This window comes from Cataglyphis hispanica, chromosome 17 (assembly GCF_021464435.1).
Source record: "Cataglyphis hispanica isolate Lineage 1 chromosome 17, ULB_Chis1_1.0, whole genome shotgun sequence".
NCBI lineage: Eukaryota > Metazoa > Arthropoda > Insecta > Hymenoptera > Formicidae > Cataglyphis > Cataglyphis hispanica.
This window is the reverse complement of record NC_065970.1, coordinates 4,429,481-4,454,674: the sequence shown is the minus strand read 5'-3', so window position 1 is coordinate 4,454,674 and position 25,194 is coordinate 4,429,481. Positions and strand designations below refer to the sequence as shown.

Sequence of the window (25,194 nt, the reverse complement as noted above, 5' to 3'; positions counted from 1 at the left end):
CCTCTGAGGAATAAGGGATCGCTTAGGCGACTCCTGCGGACTTCGGATGTCCTCGAATTCCTTGGAGCTCCTTTTGAAGATAGGAATATTCGACTTCCTCTCGCCATGCTTGGTTGGGCTTGGTCTCGCCTCGGGCGATATGAACTTCGCGAGTATCCTTGGTGGTTTTATCAGGGAGATCCTTGGCGTGCTGTGCTCCTGCGAAGGATCCTCCTGCTCCTTGCCCGATCGCTCTCCCTTCCTGCTGAATTTTCCCGCGTCCGTTGATGACGCTTCCTCTTCTGGTTTACCGATCGACTTCTCTCGTTTCGTTCGTTCATTGATCGATGTGCTCTTCTCGATCGTTTGGTCTACATTCGCGCAGCCCTCTGTGTCCTCGGCGTCCTTGTAGTTCTTCGCGTTCGAACTTTCCTCTCGTGAATCCTCGAATTTCGATAATGTTCTATCGTCGAAGCTCGAGTCATCCAATGATTCTCGATAGTCTTGATGGCGAGATGGTAGACTACGATATAGGCGCAGTTCCGGGGACTTTCTCGCAGCTGACCAACGTGTCGGAGGACCTTTTGGGAGAATAATTTATGTTAGAAATTCGCAGTCGTCCAATACAAATGCGAAGAAGTTATTAATGTTCAATGAAGAAGTGGGTGTAGTAAATTAATATAAATCGCACGATATATTGATATTTTGATTAACATTAATATTTAATTTTTGCATTTGTTAAAGACAAATTTTTATTTTTTTTTTCTCCAACTTTTTGCCGCGCTATTCATAAAAAATTAATTATCAGAATTGCACCATTAATCGTCCAAGCTCGTCGGATGCTGCGACTCAGTATATCTACTGGAAATGGCGATGCTTTCTCGTTCACGGATCCACTGGAAACTGGACTCTCGTACATCCACTTGCCGGTGACCAAGTGTAATTCTCTGAAAATTGAACAGGTTCGAAATTAGGTCAACAGCGAGAAACAAAGGATGCATCGCGAAAGTGTGTGCTATATCCTTCATTTTTTATCTGAATTCAAATTCATCGAAGTTTCACTTCAACTTTACTTTTATTCACTTACTATCTTCCTTTCGGAATTTTATCTCACATACGTTTATATTAATCAGCAAAAGTAAAAATCATCAAAATAAAATTTTATTATCAACCACAAAAAAAATATTATCAAATAAGAATCAATGAGACCCAACAATATCGCCCATTTAATTTCAATTGTCATTCGATAAAATGAAAAAAAAAAAAATTAATTGGACGTTCCGAATTTTTTATAAAAAGGCAGAAATGCGCGTGTGGAATTGCCTGGAGAAGATCCTTACGCAATCTTGTAGCAAATGTTGCAGATCCACTCGGCTTCTTTGTCGCCCGCTGCGTGGTTCCCGATCTCGATGCGACACTGCCTGCACACACGGTGCCTGCAACGCGTGCACCTCGCGCCGGTGTTGTAAAATCTACCGAACGGCGCGCCGCATCGCGCGCATTTGCGTCCTTGATGGGATAGCTCGCCGCCGGACGCCTTGAGCAGCCCCCTTCTTCTCAGGTACTGTAGATCAGCCTTCAGCCTCCTGCGAACACAAAGCCGGATATGCAGGAGGTCCCGAAGTACCTTCGAAGTCGATCCATCGCGTCGAACTTCACTCGCAACTCTAAAGTATTATTAAAGTAAGTAGAGAAATGAGGGCTAGGACGCGGTTATTGGAATTGCAATTATTAAATAATTTGCATTTTTACAATTGTTTAAAGGCCCAGTCGGCTCTAGCAGTATGAAAAATTGATGATTTTGAAGAATTTTTTTGAAGAATATTTGAGATTGATATTTTTGACATTTTGCATATGTTTTGATTAATGTTTAAATAGTACATCAATATTTTTAAATTTTAGTTATTTTTTCTTTTATTCAATAAGAGTCTCTGTGCGTTCAAAAAATGCAGGTTTGACACATGCTGCTCCTCATATAATGAAATAAAAAAATTTGATCTACTTTTATTCAATCGGATATTTTTAGGATACAGAATTCAATTTTATTAGAAAAGAAAATGAAAAATAACAAAGTAGAGTCATTTTAAAATTAGGTATTTCAACTTTGCTGAAATTTTGTCATTTTTTGAAAATCAAAAAAATACATATGAAACATTAATCATTTAAATTCTAATTAGCTTCAGTATCTGTAGCTTCAGTATTTGTATCTGTAGCTTCAGTACCAAAAATATCCTAAGGAATATACCTAGACAAAATTTTTTTCATTTCGGACAATTACAGGAGAAGCATTGAATAAAAAAAGGCAAAATATCCAAAAGATTTAATAACACTGACATACTATTTAAGTATCAATCAAAATATATGTAAAACGCCAAAAACACCAAGTTCTCATATTCTTAAAAAAGAAAAATTCTTATGTCATCAATTTTTTACATTGCTTCAGTAAACTGCATCCTTAATAACGGCTTTTATTTTTATCCTTCATCGTGATCGTAATCATTCTCCCGATCCCGACTAATTCTTTAGTAAAGCCTTCTCGATTGCTGAATAAAAGCGGATGAATTGGACATAGCGAAACGTTATTCAAGCGTCAACAATTCTCTCGGGCGTCGGATTTTACGCGACCAAGTGCGGCGCGCGATTTTATCGCCCATACACGTAGTTACGTTTAATTATTGTTTGTTTCCAGCCAAGAGCGCGGGTAATTAACGATCGGTTGCGTCGTTCGTTGCACGTATACATATATCCGAGCTCGATTATTCATCGAACGGCAAAAACGAACGAGTTTACGAGCCGCGAGATCAAGATATATCTCGATCATCGGCGTTCCTCGTCGTTGTCGTCGTCATCGTGGCGCTCGACTTAATGACCACGGCTTATTCACGCAACTGACGCACGTGTCACGTTCTCTATTATAATCATCAACAACCGTTTCATCACACTCGAGTGCGGTCGCAAAAATTGCACACCGTCAGATTTTCTTCCTCGTTGAGCGCGAAGAAACATGCTGTTAACTATAGTATTAGCGCATTTTTTTGCTCTCGCAATATAGTAATGGACGTGTTCGATTCGTGTGATCGATCTGGTAGAACAATTAGCCACAAGCTCTTATATCTTCCAATTTCTTCATTTGTATTCTTAATTCATACAAATCAAGATTTAAATAGAAATTGAGAAGAAAGAAGAAAAAAAAAGAAGAAAAGAGAAGAGAGAAGAAGAGAGCAGAAGAAGAGAAGAAGAGAAGAGAAGAAGAAAAGGGAAGAAGAAAAGAGAGAAGAAAAGAGAAGAAAAGAGAAGTAAAAAAAAATAAAATAGAAAATAAAATACTAAAGCTCGACAATATCGTTTCTAGATCTAAAGAGTTTATATTTATTAGATTATATAATCTCTTTCTTTCTCATAGAGAGATGTATATTTTCTCGAAACGTCACACAGCTGACAAGGGCAATTATGCAATTAATCGCTAATTTTATTCAACCTCGGCGAATATATTTTTAAATATTTCTAATAGTTTTTCACATCATAAAATGTCATAAATAAATAAAAGATAAACGTAAAGAAATAAGTTGAGTTCTTTTAACCATAATCCAACACTGATATCACTCTGACAATGCCTACTTTTTTATTAAAATATTTATTACACACCGGGTAATCACTTTAAATCATGACAAGAAACAATTTCTCTTTTCGCTGACGCGAAATAAGGTTTCAACGAGTATTTAATTAACTGGGTAATAATTTACCGTGGGATTTACGAATAAAAAGAGAGAAGACTTTCCGAAACACGACTATGCCGACTGATTGCTGTCACGATGACTCACGTACAGTCGTATCTAGGTTCCTTTTGTTATAAAAAGATTCGACGTACCACGCGCGAAAGATTGCTACACCTCGTAGCTCGACTGCCAACAACGTCGCATAACCGTGTGTTTCGTAGGTGTTTCACCAGGTATGTTAACTATATTATAATTTCATTATAAGTTACACGGCTATAAATAAGAAATGTTTAATTTCGTTAAATGCGCCGTCTATTCGAGATATAAAACATCTGGACACGTCTTTGCCCCTCGTCATTTCTTCATTTTTCATTTCTCTTCCATTTATAAGAATTTATTTTTATCAATTCTTTTTTTTTTTGGTAGCGACATTGCGATGCTTACTTTTCATGCATGTATAAATTTATTTCTTATTCGTGAAAAAAAAAAAAAAATCTATACATAAAACGCATTCTGCGGTTTCGCGAGTTAGGATAATGGAAATGCAGTCTACTCTCCTACTTTGCCTACTCTCTCTCTCTCTCTTTTTCTTTCTTTTTCTCTTCGAGTCATACTCTTTCCTTCCTTATCTCACTCTCCAGATCGGATCAGGTACGAACAATGAATCGTGCGAGGGAATAGCAATTGACTGGCAAACGAGTAGAATACCAATAAGCGTTGGCCGTCGTCCGGTCCAGGAAGAAAATTTCCATACCCGGCGATACGAATTAACTATTTCGCCGAGGAATAGAAAGATACGCGAGTTTCCATGAATAATTTTACAAACTTAGCCAACAATATGCGTCAACCTGCTGAGAAATTCAATTTGACGACAGAGAATGCCCGATCGAAGCTGGCTTCGTTAAAAAAGAGATGTGTATGTACGATAGAATATATGAATTGAAACGACGTGCAAGACGGAAGATTCGCTATGCCGGTCGCGTGAAGGTACATACATGCAGCTACGCATCTGGCCGTTCGTTCACTTCCGTCTTTGACAGTCGAGAAAACTTATTGCGAACTGTCATTGCGCTCACATCCGGCGATGTAACGACAACGTCTTAAACAGACATGGAGAATATTACGTTTTATACACTTGGAAAATTTGTGTTTTCTTGCGAAAAAAAAGGCGGTTAAAATTTTTGTGTTAAATATTTAACACATTTATGTGTTAATTGAACTCAAATATTAAATTATTAAAACGAAAAAAAGTGTAAAAATAACACAAATTTTTGTGTTAATTTAATAAAATATGGATACGTTAAATGGTGACACTAATACCATGTTAATATTTCAACACAAAATGAATACAGCCTTCATAGAAATTTAAAGGAAATTTTTTTTAAATAAAATTAACATATTTTTAATAATAAAATGCACACCTTTCCTAATTTTTCACATTAGATATGTTCCGTATTATTTGTGACAGGATTTATCTGTTAAGATTTATAGAAAAAAATGTTGATTTTATTTTATTATATATAATAGGATTAAGAATGATTACAGGCCATCAATAACGTTTCTCCAAGTTAGTTTTATTGTTAAAAATATGTCAATTTTATTTAAAAAAAATTTCTTTTAAGTTGCTATGAAGGTTGTATTCATTTTGTGTTGAAATATTAACATGGTATTAGTGTCATTATTTAACGTATCCATATTAGATTAAATTAACACAAAAATTTGTGTTTGAGACATGCAATACATTTAAGGCAATTTTTCCAACAATATACTTTTCTTTACTATTTTCAAAATACAATTATATTTACATTAATTTAAAAAAAAATGGTAAGCGAAAAAGAAGAAAACTTTTTTTATCTAAAAACAAATCAATATATCAATTGGATTAAAAGTTATCAATTTTTGTTAATAAAGGATATAATTAAAAGCAAGTTACTCTACACATGTAATAAGCATGTTTTATGACGGACGTAAATGAAGAAATGAATTAGGTATGAGGAAGCTAAGTAGACTGAATAATAACTTTTTTTCCGTCCATACTTGAACGTCGCTGAAAGAGGTAGACGTGTTCGATTGCGTAAAATATGAGCGCTCCGCATTAATGCGGAATTTAAACGCGAATAGGCGTGCACATCCGGTTTGCTCACATACTGCCATTTCTGAAGAACAACATACACTTAGAGATGAACTGTACCGACTGAAAACAATCATGCCGGCGCTAATCTATTTAATGTTTTCATCTTGCTAAAATATTTTTCTCGCTTTTTTTGCCTAATCGCTTCGTGTACAAAAGAGAAAGAAGAATCATCGCATTTGAGATCAGCGGATCAATTGATTTCTTCACTTGAGAACTAGAAGTGGGAATTATGTGAAATTTTCATATGCATTTCTGGATAAAATTTTTCAAATGAGTTCAATTTGTAATTAATTCTCTCTCATCATGATAATAAATAAATTTGGAATTTTTATTTCAAATTTTTATTTCATTCTTTTGAATCAAAGATATGAATAACCTTTATCGCAATATTTCAGATAGATATAAAATGTGATCTAAAGAAAATCTCTTAATATTTTCATTAAGTACACTTCATATTGTTACGGCGTGTTTGTTTATGATATCAAATAAAAGTAATGAAAAAAAAAAAATAAAAATAAGACAAACTAATAAGCTGATAAATAAAACTGATAATCACAAAGAGATGCTTAACAATTTTTCTATGCAATATAAGCACTAAAGGAAAGGTTTAAAAGATGATACAATTACGAAAACAAAAGAACAAATCTATTATTTCCTGATTATATCGCTTACTGTCTTTTGGATCGTCCGGATTCCTGCTAAAGCTGGACATTCACTCAACGTATCCACAATTGCAACTACACTGCACTCAATACAGAATACACTCAACCTAGAAACCACCGATGACAGCCGGATTCACAGACATACTTAGGCTACTTTGGGGCACCAGTTTCGGAGCAGTCGCGAAAGATTCCGATCACTGGATCTCATCGATTCAGGAACGCACCCGAGTATCCGAACACGCGCTCAAATCGCGTAATCCCCCGTAATCGATTAATTATTCGGCGAGAGGAAACGCGAGTGGTCCAGCCGAGAACACCTCGCGAGAGCTCGGCTCGTCGCGATCTCGCCGATCGACGACGGGCCCCCGCCGCCGACGATGGGGCCCCTCGGCACCCTTCCCCTCGCTTCGCCTCGACTCGCTCGCTTACCGGGCCCCAACTAGCGGGGGCGTGACTGGACGTACATTAGACGACAATAATGCCTCGTGGTGAACGACGTTTAACCATGTTGGACTCCTAATATGGCCTTCCCGTTCGATCTCCACCGCGATCAGTTCGCTGCGGATTTTCTCAACGTCAAATTTTGACGATGGATCAAAATTATAAGAGAAAAAATAATTATCTGAAGAAGCGTCCTAGATGAATGAAGATGATTTGCGTATCTTCGCAACTGGTGGAAGAAGTTTGATCGTGGCAGGATAGATTCATATCGTCTCATTGATCACCGGGATCCCTTTGCGGATTCTGTACCGTAATGGTGCGTCTAATTGCTAATCGATATGTTTCTCGGAGGACGTATCAAGAAGAGTAAATAACGACTTTCTATATACGATGGGGATTTACGTGAAAGCAAGCGTTATCCTGTTATCTAGTCTGACTGACAAAGATAATCTGTTACAGCAACATTTGTAGACATTTGTATCAGTCAATACACATAGAGGCTATATATACAGAATCCGAGTTGGATATAAAACACGAGATATCGATATCGATGTCAATTTATGGGAATAATGTGCGTCATAAAATGAACTAAAGTTGTTGAGACTTTTGTATTCGATCATTAAACAGTATTATCAATAATTTCCATGCCGGTGGCTCTGCGTGAGCGATAAGAACCTAATTGGTAGTTTTAACTCAGAACATCAGAGTTCGAGAAATGTTTTAAAAAAAACTACGACATAGTTTAAAATCAAATTAAAGAAACATCAAAAAATTAAAGTTAATATATACTAATAAACAATTTAAGAAAGTATTTTTTTCCCAATAAGATCAACTTTGTATAAAGTAAAATTTAAAAAAAAGGAAAAAGGATGAGAAAGGTGAAGAAGGTGTAGGATAACAAAGAGAATAACAAAGACTAAATTTTTTTTTAGTCTGTAATTGATCCTTCGCTTCTTATTACAATTTTAAATAATAGAGAAGCTTCTCTGTTTTATTCAAATGATACTCCGATGCTTTAGAGATTCAATGGAAAAGGGGAAATCAGGTCGCATAGGTCAATATCTGACAATGAATGAGGAGTGTCATGTCTCGAGGATGACGAAGATGTTTCCTACCCGGGTCAGTATAAAATCTGGAGCGGAAGGAAAATAATTAGCAAGAAGGACTCGTGGTATATCATTTCAGTCTCCTACAAAACAATAATTTTCCCACCATTATCTTAATTAAATTGCCAGGAATGCGTCACAGGAATGTTATGATTAGCTACTGAATCGGTCGACATGTAAATTATCTCGCTTTGTGTAATGTAAAGGGCAAATTGCGCAATTACAAGGATCTTTTATTTATCGAAGACTGTGTGTGAAATAAAATTTAAAAAAAAAATTTGAGTTACGGTCAAAAGAAATACGATAAGCAAAAGAATATAGATGACAGAAGAGTGCATAGTGGACAGAAATTATCAGCTGTAGCTCAATTTTATCTTAATTAATAAAAAAAACATGTAATCAAAAAAAAAAATGTATTCTAGGATATAAAAAATTAAAAATCTCTGCTGCAATTTAAACCTGACATCGATGAAATAAAGTATTAATACAATGTCTATTATAGCACAAAAAAATACAATTTATAGTATTTTATTACTGTATACTCATTATATAGGGTGTCCGGAAAATATCTACATATTAAGACAAAAAAATTTATCAAATATTATTAGCAAATTATCCTTTCTTCATCAGAAGCATATTACCGGGAGAGTTGAAGATTTTTGATAACAAAGATTAGACAAGCTGACTTTCTTTTGCACGCTCGTGGAGATCACCTCCAACATCTTTCGTGAGAAAAAAAATTTATTTGTTAATAATGTTTAATAAATGTCTATTTTAAATATTTGAAATAAGTGTATAGTTACTTTCCGAACACTCTGTAGTATCTATACTACTTTGCACACAACGCCAGGTTCTTTTAAATATTTCTTCAACAAGAACTTTTTCTTTTAATATCTTCAAAAGAAACTTTGATTTTTTGGACACAATCTTGTCCCGCTCCATTCAGATCAACGTATTTCTTCAGCTTCCCTATACTTCATTTACTGTACACCTTCGCGGCTCGGCTTAACTTGCGCAACTGCGAATCAAGCGGGAGTCACGTGCCGGATCGAGTCTCGCGACAGCGAAGTCCGCCTCAGGCACGTCAAAATATCGTCACGTTCGGTGCGTCGACCCTGCCTGCGTCGACGCGCGAAGAAGCGGGACCAGGGACAGGTTCCCCAGGACTTTTCGTTGCATCGCTCGCGACGCTTCAGCGCAGAAATCGCGATTTCCCCTTCCTCCTGGTAGAGAGACACCACGATAGGTAGGTAAGTGAGGTAAGGTATGTGTGTGCATGAGTGTGCCGGAAGAACCGTTACTCAACCTTAAGGTTTAAGGTCCGTTCTCCAAGTAACCCGCGAGCCTATTCGGACCGGACACTCGCGGATTTCCGCGTTCCTACGCTTAATTTTTCCATCTTTGAATTGTGAAGCGATAAAAGCATCCTTTATATCCAAAACAATTGTATCTTCATTACAGACAAATACAAAATTTCATATACTTTATGTATGTCAAATACTTTATGTACTTCATATATTTCTATACTTCATATATTTCTATACTTCATATATTTCATATACTTCATATACTTCTATACTTCATATACTTCTATACTTCATACACTTCTATACTTCATATTCTTCATAAACTTCATATACTTCATATACTTCATATACTTCTATACTTCATACACTTCTATACTTCTATACTTCATATACTTCTAAACTTCATACACTTCTATACTTCATATTCTTCATAAATTTCATATACTTCTATACTTCTATACTTCACACATTTCTATACTTCTATACTTCATATTTCTTCATAAACTTCATAAACTTCATATACTTCATATGCTTCATATACTTCACATACTTTATATGCTTCATACATTTCCATACTTCATATACTTCCGATTTACTTTTTATTCTATTTTCCGTTTATTTCTTTCCTGATAAGCTTCTTAATTCTTTGACATTTTAATTTCTTCTTTAACCACTCTTATGTATCATACATTATTCGAGTAACATGAAGTTTCATGGATGAATTTGAGATAAAAGATATGTAGAGAAGAAACATTCTTCAAAGGCGCTCTTCCCCTAATGAGAGGCCTCTTAACGCGATGAGTCCAGGATATTCGCAGCCTAATATAACTCACGTTTATTCGCGTGATATAACGACGCGTCGGTTATATATACACACATTGTGCTCGCTCTTTCCACCTTCGTGTGAAAGCCATTCCAGCTCGGCGAGACACAGAAAGACGAGACTCGTTCACACGGGGGGTCACAGCTAGCCCCAAGGGAGCAGTCATTGACATTGGTGGAAGAGCGAGAAAGACGAGAGACAGAGAGAGAGAGAGAGAGAGAGAGAGAGAAGGATGACAGTATTTCCATCGAGAAACGTGACTAATATGGTATGTATCTGTGTGTCTTTCGCGGTGTCTTTATACGCCGCCTTGCCTATGCTGTCTTCTCTCAATTTCTTCGTCGTCGCGAAGGTAAATAGCCCTGCTCCCCGTCTCATTTTATAAAGACGAAGAGAGATACACGAGGGAAAATTAATTCCATCGGCTAATGTCAAGAGAGTTTCCTCTGAGAAATTTCCCTCTTCAAACGCGCGGCACTTTTTTTCTCTCCTCCATACAAGAAATCTAATACGAGATGATTGAAGAGAAGACGATTAAGCCCGCTTATTGATCGACGCCAATCATCGATGTTGCGAAACAACTTTAAATGTGATTTTAGTTTTTCTCTCTCGCCGTTATTTATTCGCGGATCTACGATCGAGCGTGGGTAGTTGAAATGACAGAGTTTATCAAGCTTGCGATATCCTCGGATCGCTTTCGTACATTAAGTGGAGGCGCGAAATAGCGATTTTCGATATAAACAATTAAACGCCCATAAGAGAGCGCGAGATGTGTGGTAAGCGAGCAGCTGAAATTGCATCCTATGTTGCAATATTAGCAAATTACACGGCAGAGTGGCATTATAAACGAAGAGATGCAAGAATGTGTCTAATTACACGCTCGTTCCGCCACGAAGAAACGGTTAAGCGGAAGATTATCCACTGTTGAAACTCCGTGAAATGCTTGAGGGAGCAAATATATATATATATATATTTCTATGCATAATTCTTTTTACATTCACCTCTCTAATCTAATAATCTATTGACATATAATTTATCAATAACTTATGTTAATGGAATAGAAGATGAATAATAAATATTCTTCAATATCTTCAATATCTTCAATATCTTCTTCAATATCTGTGTGTCATCGAAAAGATCATTAAATTTTCATCGAAAATTAGTTTTAACAATTTACACTTTGAACAACTGCAAAATATAATTTCTATTTCTTTTAAATGATCAAACAAATATATTTTTCAAAGATTTCCTCTCCACGCGCATTCTCAAGATTCTTTTTAAATGATTCGATGATTTCGCAACGATTTCTCGATTTGGACAGTCATCATTCGTGCAACAGATGCACGACATGTGGATTTTCAATCTTTCCACTCTTGACAGCAAGTACCTGAATATAAATCACATTTACAAACAATTGCGACTTAATTTTGAACACCCAAGAAATGTCAACAAATCGTCTCGAGCAATTAACTTCCAAAAGAAATAAAAATTAATTTTTTTTGTGCCCACAAATTTATATCTATCCCAAAAAAGTTCGACTCTATATATAAAAAGAAATAATTTGCATTCTTCTTTCCGATTAAATATAAACATTAACGCTACTTTCGACACTACATGTACTAGTCCTACTTTTAGCGTGAGAAATTAAGATTGCCTCGTAACTTGGTGGCAGATAACGATTCGTGTTTACCGAGGCAAGTAACGGAAAGGAATAAATACATTCATAATCTGTTTGGCGAATAGAACAGAGCGAACGAGATACTTCGCTTACTAGGCGACAGAGCAATTTCCGAATAACAGGTTTCGCGAGAATGTCTTATTCCCGATGACAATTTGACGAAGGTATTTGACAGTCGTTGTCAAGTGACTGCCTGTCCATCAGACTTTGCTGCCACGGATAATAAGTAGAAAGTGTAACGCAAATAACGCTGATTAAGCGCTTATGTTGCAAGATGTGTGAGCAAATAAAAGTCAAAATTGTAATCAATTCAGTCAATTAAAAAAAAAAAAAAATAAATTTGATCGCAGATCTTTACAATGCCAACCTTTTGGACAAAATTCATTTTCTTCGATTATCATTTTTTTTTCTAGTTAAAAAATGATTTCAGAAGATGAAATTGTATCAAGCTTTAAAAATTGAGTATGTTTTGAAATTTCTTTTAATATCTTTAAAATTGTTATTGAAAAAAAAAAAATTATAGATAGAATTTATTAACATTTTTCTACGATTTATGAAAAGAGAAAAATTAATTTACTAGAGTGTTCTATAACAATAATTGATGCCAGATTTCGAATTTTCCCAAGCTTGAAACATTTTCTTTTTCGCGAATTGGAGCGAAATGCTGAAGAACGAAGCATCATATATCGCGTGTGCCATACGTGATTCCCGAGAAATACAATGCATTCACACCGATAATAATGCTAACAATAAGCGTACAAAACGATTCGTATGTGCAAATTAGCCATGGCTAAATTAATACATCAGACGATTTTCGAATAAAGTATCTTTCGTGCTTTATACATATATACTATATGTCAAAAGAATACACTCTCTATAACTGAAAAAATATCAGCATGCATGGTTAAGAAAACATTCCCAAGCACAACGTTTATCCACATGATAATAAATATAGAAAATATGACATGAATAAAAATAGTAAAGATGATTAAGCAATAATAGTGAGAAATCACAGAAAAAAGACATAAATAATAACTTGAAGTATCACACATATTACATTAAACAACGTTGCGCTCTTTTGAAAAACAAGGAAGATAATACAAAGAAATTAATCTTTTTATCAATAAATCAAATAATTCGTTCCCAAATAATAATATTTGTAATGATTGTCATAATTGAATTAAATCTATCAGCTAATAAATGTCTTGGTATCGATTTTTCTTCCCGTTTATCCATTATGAAACTTTTCCTCGCTCCATCATTTTCTCCACGTCTTATTCAAGTTAAAAATTCCCATCGCTCCTAACTACCTACCTTTATCTGCAACACGAAACGCATGATCAGATGTCCGAATCTGACGCGACTGTTACTCGTAACGAGCAAGCTCTTCAAGAGCATCGAATATTTCCATCATTTATACTCAAATTTGATTAAAATATGTCTAAAAAACATAACATTTTTTTTTTATTATATATATATATATATATATATATATATATATATATATATGTATATATATTCACTTTGCAATGAGATAAAAAAATTATTAAGCACTATATATACATTTGAAAAATCTAGTTTTTTTGACAATCTTTAGACACATCTGTCTCACAGCTGTCTTTCCAAAATAATTTAATTTAAAATAAATAAAAATGCACACACATAAATTAATTTAAAGATTAATTTTTAGATATTTATAATAAGAATATAGATAAATTTTAATTTTTATTACTACATATATATATATATATATATATATATATATATATATATATATATATATATCATTGCAAAGTGAATGAGAAACTTTATAGTTTTATCGTAATTTTCACTTTAAGAAAATATCAAACCGGTTATGTGAAACAGGCGACAGCTAAAACTGCAGCACATGTATCTAGAGGATCTAATTTTTCCGACAATCCTTAAATGTCTTCCAGCTTTCTCTTTTCAGACTCTTAGAATGATGAAAAATTTTAGAATAATATTTTGGAGATTCGTTCGCGTTAATTAAATCGTCGATGAACTTATCCTGCGATAAACAGTGAGCTAATTAACTGTAATATTCTCTCACGAATTCTCTTCTATCTCATGCGGGTGTTAGAGAAAGATGAATATAATCTTCACTGTGAAGCTAATCTTCATCACTGCCCTTGGGACGCGCACCATATTTCAGCGATTCCCGACTCGGGGAAAGGCCCTTCACTTCACCGCGCAAACTTTACCTGCCGAAATAAATCTCAGGGAAGAGAAAGAGAAGAAAGAAAGAGAGAGATTACCTTTGGTCCTCGTCAGCGGCGGCTCCCTGCTGCACGATGCGAACCACGTCCGTCGTCGACATCCTCGCGTTTGCCACACGCACACCGAAGATCACCGATCGCACATACTATCCGTTTCCTCAAACTTATCGCAAGGAAAAGCGATCGAACGAATTTTCCTCGAGGAACGAATTCGCGAACCCGAGAGTCTCTCTTTCACTTTACTCTCGACGCACGTGTATTCGCCAGGCCAGGCCGGGTTTAAGCGCCTGATGTCCAGTCTGGCTGGCGCCCGTCAAGGCTATCACCGATACCCGAGAGAGCGAGAGAGAGAGAGAGAGAGAGAGAGAGGCAGCGAGTGAAAGAGCGGTTCCTAAGGTCCTCGTAAGGACAGTACATCCGCGTCTACCTGATGCTACCTCAGGAGGATGCGGGGCAGGTGCAGGAGGTGGGAAAGAAAGAGGCGGAGATGAAAACCCACGAGGAGACACCACACACGGCGGTGAGCACCACCTCACTGACTGAGGTCCCCGGACGAGTGTCGCGCCGCACTGCTCGTCGCTCTTACCTGTGCACGCACGCACAGATATCTTTTTTTCACCTGCTGGGCGCTGCGCGTATGTATATGTGTGTGTATCCCTGCACACGCGACGCACGATTCTTGACTTGTAAGCGCGCGCGCGCGTGTCACGTGTAAACTGGTGCGGCGTGTTCTTTTGCATCCTGCCCGTTTATGTGAAAGGTGTGTGTTGTGCGGGTGAGTGTGAACGCTTGCCATATTCTTTTCCTACTACCTGCCCCACACACACACACACACACATACATATACGCGATTCTTGACTTGTGCGTGTGTCGAACTGGCGTAGCGTGTTTCGAAGCCTTTGTGTGCGCGCTGTCTCTCTCTCTCTCTCTCTCTCTCTCTCTCTCTCTCTCTCTCTCTCTCTGTCTATCCAACATTTTTCCAACACTTTGGCGAATAAACGTCTTATCAGATTTCACCAAACGTACTGGGAGATATTTTTTTTAATTGAAAATTCTTTACATATTCGTAAGACACGCACATATAAATGAAATCAGAGATGAAGAAGAAATCAGACTGAAGGAATGTTTTATTTTATTTTAATTTAATGTCTATTATCTCGAGATGTCCAGTCTCGTCATACATCACTTTGCCAAACACGAACGTGTGATACGATATTTATACGTGTAACTGCTACGTGTTCATTTCCTTTATTTGCAGACGATAATGCGATACTCGATCGTGTGTGTTATGTGCGTACTGGTACGCCATGTTCTCTTCCTTCTCCGCTTGAATCATGTGCGCGCACACACAGACAAACATATACAGAATTCTTGGTTGCGTATGCATTTGTGTGGCGTCGTTTTACCTGTTCCATAGGTATCGAGAAGAGATATATATGTTGTGTGTGTATGTGTGTGTGTGTGTGCGAGTGTACGGTATAATGTGAGGAATCAGTGATGTATGACGGAATTGGACATCCCGAGAAATCCGAAGAATTTTAACTAAGACGATATTAAGGTGAAATAAAAAATATATTTCTTCAATTATTTCTTTATTTAATTATTTATTTATTATTTAATTATTTATTTAATTATTTATATTATATTTGCGTCTGAATATTACATAAAGAATTTTTGATTAAAAAAAAAATCTCGTATCACCGATCAATAAAATCTGATAAGACGTTTGTTAGCTGAAATGCTATCGAAAATTTTTTATAACGTGATTTTTTAATATATATTTCTCATCTCCGGTCCTTTCCTCGAATCCATTATTAGGATCGCATATGATTGTTCATTTTTCATCAACGTCAAGACTCGAACGTCATCCTGAATCCATCATAGGAGCAGTCATTATTTGTTAAAAATTAAATAAAATGTAATACTTGTATCTCGACGTCACCCCGAGTATCCCGATGACATATAAGTGGCGATGATCGCGAACGGTGCAGCGCGTGTGACGTCAATGCATTCTATTTTTTTTCTTTCTTTCTTACGAAACGCCTCGAGGCGGATATCGGAATGATTTGAATAACTGCCGGAGGGAAAGAGAGCGCGAGCAATGTCGCAAGTGCAGGAAATAATAATCTAACTGCGCATTTCTATCGAGCTTGCGGCCAATGTTATTGCCGTGACTTCCTTCGCCGTGATTCGCATAAAAAACATATATATCGCCCCATAATCATCCGCATTAATATCTTACTCTTTATTTAGCCACGTGTCCGCGACCATCAAACGTCAGTCCAACCGATTTTTTCTTTGACAGATATAAGATCCTATTGTATCCCGTATACTTGCTTATTAAAATGGGCGTTGCCAAATATATCGTGAAATTATTTTTTTTTCCATAAATTATTTCGCAATAAATGACAAGATAAATATATGATAAATATATAAACATAGCGGGAAACGTGAAGTGAAACTATAATAAATTCTAATAATTCTCTTGAAATTATCTTATCACTATCATCTGTTGTTCAAATATGTCTTTTTTTATCTCAATTATTTTTAACATTGTTTTCGCGAGACATTTATTGCGCGCTTTATATCAGACGAGTAATAGTACATCGGTCGTTAGATATACTTTCGGTTTCTTCTTATTCCTCTCGTTTCCATCTCGGAGAGTTACAGTTCTTTAGATTTCTCTTCCTCTGTCGTTTACAGCACGGAAATGCATCTTACGATCTATCTTGAGGATCAGCAACGAAAATTCGAAAGGACGCGGAAGGCGCTGCTACCTGTTGCGTTCCACCTGCAATCGCGTGCAACGATCGCAAGTGCATCGCATGAGACACAATGAACGGTGAGTATAGCTTGGGTGCATTAGTGCGTATTGATGCACGTAACAATCGACATATATATAGGATGTGCCAGAATTAGACCGGCAAACTTTATTAGTGATTATAAAGAACAACAAAGCGGGTTAATTTTGTCAATAAACTCGTGTCTGCAAATAAGCAGTTTGACATTAGAAAATCTAAAACTAATAAGGGACGCGAACTCGAAAATTCTGATTTTGATGAAACTTTACACAGGGTAGGGGGAGAGTAGATAAATGAATTTAGAAATTTCCAGTTGTGATTCAAAAACGATTGTAAGGGATGATCACCCCTCATAGAGTAGCTTTTCTCGATATATTTTAAAAATTATTCGAGATATCAAAAAATGTTTTGTACAAAAGTTTCATGATAAAAACATCTCTATCTAACCACATTAATGAAATTTTGAAAAAATAATTTTTTCAAAAATTTTTGCTTTTGCTAATCTTTGATTCTCATTATTGATAAAACTGCCTTTTTTATGTCCTTTATAATCACGTAAAATTTGTCGGTCTAATTCTGAGACACCCTGTATAAATTAATCTATTAAATTTATCTAAATATATAAATATGCAAATAAGCTTCTCTCTCTCTCTTTCTTTATGCAATGAAACATAAATTTGTCTTTTCGAATACTGAACATCTATCGTTCTTCTATAAAATCCCGTGATAAAATGTACCAGTTGATACAAAAATTGATAGAAAAGGAAAATATAAATACGTACTTTTTGCTCGTTGTCTAAAAAAATTCCAATCAATGCCTTTTCAATTTTTTGTCTTAATAATTTATGATAATATATATTTTATTATACACGCGTAAATATGAGTTCGCAGGATATTGCTTTCTAAATTCTATCCACACACCGTCTGTGAATTGCAAAGCAGTCACGTGAAGTGCATTCAATCGTAAGCGAGTGCAGAGACCCCGGTTTGAGATTTGATATATCTACTTTTTCTTTTAACGATGCTATTATTCTGACAAATATATTCAAATTCTAATGCCCTCATTATGTCATTAGCTAGTATAAAAAAAAAAAAAATAGATTCAAAAAATTTATATAGTGCCACCAAAAGTGGCCACTCCTTTACATATCGCATATTATTCAAATGTATATTTTTTTAAATATTAATTAATGACACAGTGAGTGCATCAAAATGCTTTCACCATTGTTATTGTCACAATTCACTGTCAATTCTTTTCCTTTCCTAGTTTTTGATATTTTTATATCAAAACTGAATCTCTGAAAAGATTTAATAGCAATTTGATATAAGAGAAACATATACATACATATATATATATATATATATATATATATATATATTTGTTTCTTTTATATTAACACTGCATATCAAATTGCTATTAAATGTTTTTAGAGAAATAAAAATAACAAAAAGTAGGAAAGGAAAAGAATTGACAGCAATTATGAATTGTGTCAATAACAACGATGATGAAAGTATTGACAATCTTCTTCAATGGCAAGATACAATAATCACGGCTAACACGTGCGATTGCGTTCTTTACTACACTGTAAATGTAAGGCATAGTTCGTCACCAAAATACTACATATTTACAAACTCTAAGTCGGCGCACAACCGCGAAGGTCAGGGAATCGACATTCATAACAGTAAACATAAGCTGTTCTTGTTCTCTTCCAGTCAATATAAAGAAATGTACGTGTGTACGTGATTGAATATATGTTTATATCATTGATGTGACGGAAATTATGTAAAATGTTATAAAATAACTTTTATATAATTTCTAAATATTAGGATTCTAAATAAATTAAAATATTAATATAATATTAATATAAATAAACTAAAATATTAATGTCATATTAATATAAATAATATAAATAAATTAAAATATAATATTAATATTAATAATATTAATATTAATTAAAATATTAATAATTAATAACAATTATTATTATAAATTATAATATTAATTTCTAAATATTAGGCATATTCTACATTCTTGAAATATCACAAAATGAAAAAAGAGATCACAAATCAGAACCAAATGAAAGAAAGTCTATAAATTCATTTTTCTCTTTTTCCTCTGATGTTTTTATCTCATTCATACGGATATTCTCAAATTCTATTTTCAAAATACTCACGTGATTCTCAACAAGTCCAATCTTCGAATATCTTTCACTCTCTGAAGGTCTCCGAGCAATCCTTCTAAGAGTGCTTCCGCTTTCTGTCGTTCCATCGAGATCATACTGCATTGTAGGGACGTTTTTTTTTAACAGACGAAATCACTTGAGTCGCGTTTTTTTTTTTAATCGAAAATCAGCACGTGCACGAGCTGTCGCGCGTCACGTACGGCGTTATACTGACTCGGAATGTTGATATGAGTGTTATCAGCGCGCTTCCCCAAAGCGGTAAATAAGCGAAGGTGCGCGCGCACATTCCGTTTAAATCTTATATCCATATCTTACTGATCTTACAAAATATATATATATATATATATATATATATATATATATATATAATCTTACAAAAATATATATATTTGAATATAAGACATATATATAATTCGAAAAGAAAAATTTCAGCATATAATAATATAGTCTTTTATTTATATAGATTTCTTAATCAATTTAGATTTTATTTCTTTTTTTTTTCCTTAGAAAATAATTGTACGAGTATTTTTTTAAATATTAACTGCAAAATCGAGAAATCTATAGGCGAGAAATAATGTGAGAAATTTAGAATACCCTGTATGTATATTCCTTGCAGCAATTTCGATGTGAGAAATGAGAAAGCGCGGTCGTATATGTCTTTTTATTACAGAGTGCATTTAAATGGATATCTTATGTCGTTATCTACAATCACGATTCAATGAAAGATTCTTTAATGCAGTTGAATAGGATATACATATTATATATCGAAGTCACGTGCAATAAACAGTCTTTTAGAAACAATTTATACGTATATATATTCACATTTCACAGTTGATTTCAAAGCTCGAACAAACTATTTTCATTCTCGATGAAGCTCCGCAATCGTACATTGTTCGTATAATATTGAAGTGTTCGTGAAATATAATAAACGAGTTATCACAATATCATATTTCTTTTAAATAACGGAGCTTAAATTCAAACGGCATCACGATAATTCGAGGTCTTATTCAGTGCAGAATCGAATCCCTTGCAATAATGCGAAAAGGATCGTTTCTCTTTAGTAGTATAAAGAAAAGAATAGTATAAAGATTTTTTTTTTTTAGTTATGAATTCAGATGAAATTTTGAAAATCCCAAAATTTGAATTATTGAGTCTTAGGTTCAATCAGTTCCTGTTACAATAAATATTATAATTTTTATGCAATCTTTTGCAACAATTTCCATCTTATATATTAATTCGCACGATCTTGTTGTTTATCATCCAAAGTATGGTATCATCAAAATTCCCTGAATTCTAAATTCATCGCGATAATACACATCCTACTTTCTTTATGATGGACGATCGTACGTTTAATAATAAAAGCACGAGATACGCGTAGATTATAAAATTGACATTTGTCACGGGGTATTGCAAATGTACAATGCTCTGAAGAAATTTTTCTTTTCTTTCTTTCTTTCCTTTTTTATATATGTAAATCATCAATGCCGCAAAATTACGAAATTTGCGAGATAAACTCCTTAATCGTTAATTCTGCGAGGAAACGCAAGATTTTGATGCAAGATGAATCGAGCCGTGCATTTTGAAAACGATGTAAACGAAAAAATTTAAATAAAATTCTAATTTAAATGTTTGAATTAACTTAAGAATAAATTTAAATTATATGTAGAATTTTATTCGTTTTAGCAAAATTATTTGACATCCAATTTACATTGTTTTCAAAACAAACGGCGCGATTTTACACTATAAGACTGATACACACAATGAAACTTGTTCCATTCACATTCCATTCACATATACACGGTGTGTTATAAAGAGATGCGTTCCCTATTCATTCAATAGGTTGTGTTTCCTCTCTATATAGGATGTCTCTAAACTGGCGATAAATATTTTAATCACAAAAAATTTGTAATATTTTAAGATAAAAATTTTAATACGTAAATGTCGAGCTTATAACAGTTTTCAAATGGGAAAAGTTTAAAAATAATGAATGACAGGAATTTCGCGCGCTCAGGAATGGATTCGTATATGTATATTTTATCGACAAATTCAACCTCTGTTGGAACAAAAAATGTTTTTATTGACCAATTTCAATGTGAAGATAGATAAACAATTGATACATATCAATATCAATGTATTAAACTATTGAAAAATAATAAAAATGTTTTAAATTGTTCTTATGATTCATTACGGATAAACAGAAATAAATTCTTAATGAGACTCTTGAATATTTTTATAATAATTTCATTATTGTCAAAGGCATTCGATTCGTGGAAGTATCTTTACCAAAGCAATGCTTTACTGGCTATTTTGTCATTCCTGAGAGTGCGAAATTCTAGCCCTGTCATTCGTGAACTTCAAACTTTCTCATTTGAAAACTACTATAGCCTCGACATTTTCGTTAAAATTCTCGTTTTAAAATGTTACAAAAAATTTGTCATTAAAATATTTATCGCTAGTTTAGGAACATCTTGTATATCTTTTCTTCTCGCAAAAATATGTATCTGCTCTTAACATTGGTTTTACTCGTAACACCAACATTTAAAATCTCTCTGGCTTTAAATCACGATCATCTAAGCAAAGAAGTTGAATGCAATCAATTTCACCAAATTCATTCAAAATTCAATTTTATATAAGCAGCTTCAGTATGTATCATAATCCTCTTATATCATTAAAATAAAAAGATGTATTTTCGTCAAAAATATAATAAATTGTTCTTAGATTAGTGAAATTGATGATCATTAGTGTGAGAATCTTTTAGAAACTCGAATCTCGGCACTGAGTTAATAATGGACGCCATTATCGAAAAACTCTTGTCTTACACTAAATTGAATGGTCTGGAGCCAAGAAGGGCTGAAGAATCCAATATCTTTCAGTTCCAAGTGATCCAGCACGTTGATCGATGGCTGGATTAATATTGCGCTGTGCTGAATCACTTAATCTATCTACATTAACACACTGCGAGAAAATCTCTAAAAGGTAAAGTATCGCGTCAACTGAAACCAGTATTCGCACATCGAAAGTGGAGAAAAGAGTGTGACTGCGATTATCGCGATTCCGCCTTCGTCTTCGGCGGCCTAAAGGCCTTCAGCTTTTTCGCTTTTTTTTGTTTTGTGGCACTGGTACCGGATTGGAACGCTTTCCAGCTATCGACACGTGATTGTCTAGATTCCTCAAAGTTTCGTTGCCATTCGCGTTCTAACGCCGCCTGAGCTTCTGCTGATAATTCCTCTTCGCGTTTTCTTTTGCGCTGTTCTGCATCTCTAGTGGCTAATTCCCGTCTGCAAGAAAAAATGTCTATTTTAAATTCAAGTATTTTTTTATAAAGTATACAATGGCATAGTATTTAATTTATCTAAAAAAACCTGTAATTAATTTATGACAGTTCAATCAAAAGAATTTAATATTTTTAAATATATTTTTTTTTCTATTTAATAAAAATTGTAAATTAACCTTCTTCGCTCCATATCGGCAAACAACTTCATCGTCATAACCCAGACTGCATGTCTGTAACCCTCCTCAGTTTCTTCTTCCAAAAGTGTCGGAGTTGAATTCTCTGATTTTCCTTCTTTCTTCAGCTTTTTCTTCTTTTCTGCAATCTTTAAAATTCGGTATTATCCAACAGTTAAAAATAACAAAACATATGCTATATCAGTCTCATTATAAAAGTTGAAATTTTGAATGAATAATTAGATGCTTACCATGTGATCAGTCCGAGCCTTTGCCTCTTCAATGACGTCCATACATTTTGATCTGGTTTCCTCATTTTCCAAAGTTTTCCACGCTTTATTAACAACTGCAATTAACGAGATATTTTGTTACATATTGCTTTACGATACATATCTTTTATTATTATACTTACTTTCAAATGCCTGCTGCGCTCTCTCTGCATCTTCCTGATTTTTATCGGGATGCACCAAAATTGACATCTACAATAAAAATTATTTAAATTCTATTTATTGTTTATTAGTGAAAAAAAGAAAAGATAGATACTTACACGACGGTATTTCTTTTTGATTTCATCTATCGCTGTACTTGGATCAATCTGTAAAACTTCAAATGGATTCAAATTAAAGTAAGATGATCCAGGTCGTAATAATCTATCAATTTGTTGTTTAGGTGTCAGCACAGAGTCTCTTTTCTCGATTTCTTTAACCTATAGAAAGACAAAGCAAAATGTTTTTATGATTATAATAAATGTGGAATTTTAATTATATTCTATATAATTAATAAAAAAATAAGAAAAATTATAACAGTAACAATACTATTATTATAATAAAATATTATTAAAAATTTCGGAACAATATAATGGAACAAATTATCGTTACAGTAGATATAATTTATTATATATATTTGTGAGTTTCTTTTGTTTTGACAATATTTAATATGGAATAATAATTATATTAAAGAATACAATTTCTATACTAAAAAAAAAATAAGGAAAATACAGTTACAAATATTTGCAGTAGTTTTTGCAAATGGATGCTATTAAACAATGTACATTACAATATACATTATCATCGCAGTATCATATTTATCTTTCACACAGAGATAATACAAAAAACTGCAATTGCGAGCTAAATAGCTATGAAATTAAAGGTCTAATAAAATTCATATTAAATTGTAATGATAGTCATTAACAAGTTTTATAAAATGCGATATGTAATGATAGAAAGAACACTTTCTATTAAAATAAATAAAAAAAAAAAAGAAAAAAATATTGATAAAATTCAACACAAACACTGTTGTTTGTATAGGTTAGGAGCATCAAACTCCAATGTTTTACAACAACGATATCGTTTGCAATACTCAATATAATTGGGTGTATGCTAATTTAAAAAATAGTTAAACTATAAATTGACTGCAAGAGAACCTATTGTATTTTCATCACTAATATAAAGCGACATTTGTCGGAGTCGCTGCTCCGAATTTATTTACGACCGTAGTCACAAAGAGATAGATATCGTTTTGCCGACAGCGTTGTATATAAAGAGACACCAGGATCAATCGCAACTCGCATACCTCCGTGTAAAATTCGTTGAATTCATCCTCCTTCTTGGCGGGATTTTCACTAGATAAACTCGAGTCGGTGGCGGCCATCTTACTTGTTCAATGCCCGAAAGTCGATGGTGCTGCCGACTGGTGGACAGATCGCGACTTTATCGGCATAGCTGACGGGGCATCTCGCGAATACCTCTTTTATCAGCATTCAAAAAATTTTGGAACACCTAATTGTCTTTCGTTGATAAACTATAATTCTAATCAATGTCTTTCTTACACTTTATTTAATTAAACACTTTCAAACACTTTATTTAATTAAAATATATAGAAGGATAAATAACAGATTAAAATATAAATAAAGAGTATAAGTAAAAGAAATGAAATGTCACACTAAATCAAAAGTTCTAAAAATAATTATAATAAATTTTAAATTAAATAATTTTTAATTAAAATATTTAAATTTAAGCAATAAATATTTAAAAAAAAAGCATAAATATTTTGTTCTCTAAAAATGTAGGTAATTATGCTTATCAGAGCCGTGTCCTTGACAACATAGGTCAAGGTCATCACAAAAACATCAAAATGTTTTTTTTTTTTTTTTTCAAGGTTATTAATATAGAGATAGCGCAATTAATGACGTCGGCGTTCAATGTAAAATTTCGTAATATTTTATTAACAAAGCTTAACAGCCAATAAACGAGTAATGCCTCTTTCGCGATAACAAAGACACATCGAACGAAATCAGATTATTATTGCGGCATACACTTTCGTCAAACTGATTGGTTGACTAGGATCTAATATAGTCGGTATAACTATAGCCTATAACATACAATATATAGTCTACTCACTATATATCCCTTCGCTGGGGAAACTCACAGATGCGATTAATAAGAGGGTGAGGAATCGATGGAATTACGCATATTAACGTTTCTAAGACATCTAGCACTTGTTACGTGTCTCGCGCCAATCTAATCTAGCGTGGCTTCTAAATCTAATCGTTTACTATCAAACCACTTGTGTGTTCAGACATAAATATGTTACTCCCGTCGAGTCGCGAGAACCGCATTAATAAATAGAGATCAGGGCGTTATATCCTTAAAAGGGATTTAACTTCTCCCAGATTAGTTAT

General features: G+C 34.1%; 3 protein-coding genes across 4 annotated transcripts in view; 1 reads left to right on the top strand and 2 right to left on the bottom strand.

Moving 5' to 3' along the window:
* The window catches only part of LOC126855955 (uncharacterized), a 60,459-nt gene extending 41,167 nt beyond the window's left edge, over positions 1-19,292 (bottom strand). Inside the window, exons 1-4 of one of the 2 annotated variants that reach the window (XM_050604071.1) lie at positions 19,059-19,292; positions 1,320-1,565; positions 796-926; positions 2-560 (exon numbers count right to left, since the gene is read on the bottom strand). In XM_050604071.1, coding sequence (XP_050460028.1) covers positions 2-560; positions 796-926; positions 1,320-1,565; positions 19,059-19,162 — 1,040 coding nt within the window. In that variant the 5' untranslated portion in view covers positions 19,163-19,292. Of the gene's footprint in view, position 1; positions 561-795; positions 927-1,319; positions 1,566-14,122; positions 14,262-19,058 lie in introns of those variants that run through there. The other variant, XM_050604072.1, reaches the window with a different exon arrangement.
* The window catches only part of LOC126855958 (trichohyalin-like), a 107,871-nt gene continuing 97,175 nt past the window's right edge, over positions 14,499-25,194 (top strand). Inside the window, 2 exon segments of the mRNA XM_050604078.1 lie at positions 14,499-14,718; positions 16,787-16,925. Of these exon segments, the coding sequence (XP_050460035.1) occupies positions 14,514-14,718; positions 16,787-16,925 (344 nt within the window). The 5' untranslated portion in view covers positions 14,499-14,513.
* LOC126856009 (dnaJ homolog subfamily C member 8) lies at positions 19,522-24,234 on the bottom strand. Its single transcript, XM_050604166.1, has 6 exons — positions 24,087-24,234; positions 23,062-23,220; positions 22,927-22,993; positions 22,766-22,860; positions 22,518-22,663; positions 19,522-22,345 (listed from the first exon to the last, which is right to left on the bottom strand). The coding sequence occupies exons 1-6, from the start codon at positions 24,162-24,164 to the stop codon at positions 22,111-22,113; spliced, it is 780 nt and encodes a 259-aa protein (XP_050460123.1). The 5' UTR covers positions 24,165-24,234; the 3' UTR covers positions 19,522-22,110.

Bases quoted from the DNA above. Each gene is read 5' to 3' on its own strand.
- LOC126856009 (XM_050604166.1), bottom strand. From the start codon at position 24,164: ATGGCCGCCACCGACTCGAGTTTATCTAGTGAAAATCCCGCCAAGAAG. The intron at 23,221-24,086 runs GTATGCGAGTTG...GTCTTTCTATAG, and splicing joins TCAACGAATTTTACACGGAG to GTTAAAGAAATCGAGAAAAG. The intron at 22,861-22,926 runs GTAAGTATAATA...CGTTAATTGCAG, and splicing joins AGCGCAGCAGGCATTTGAAA to TTGTTAATAAAGCGTGGAAA.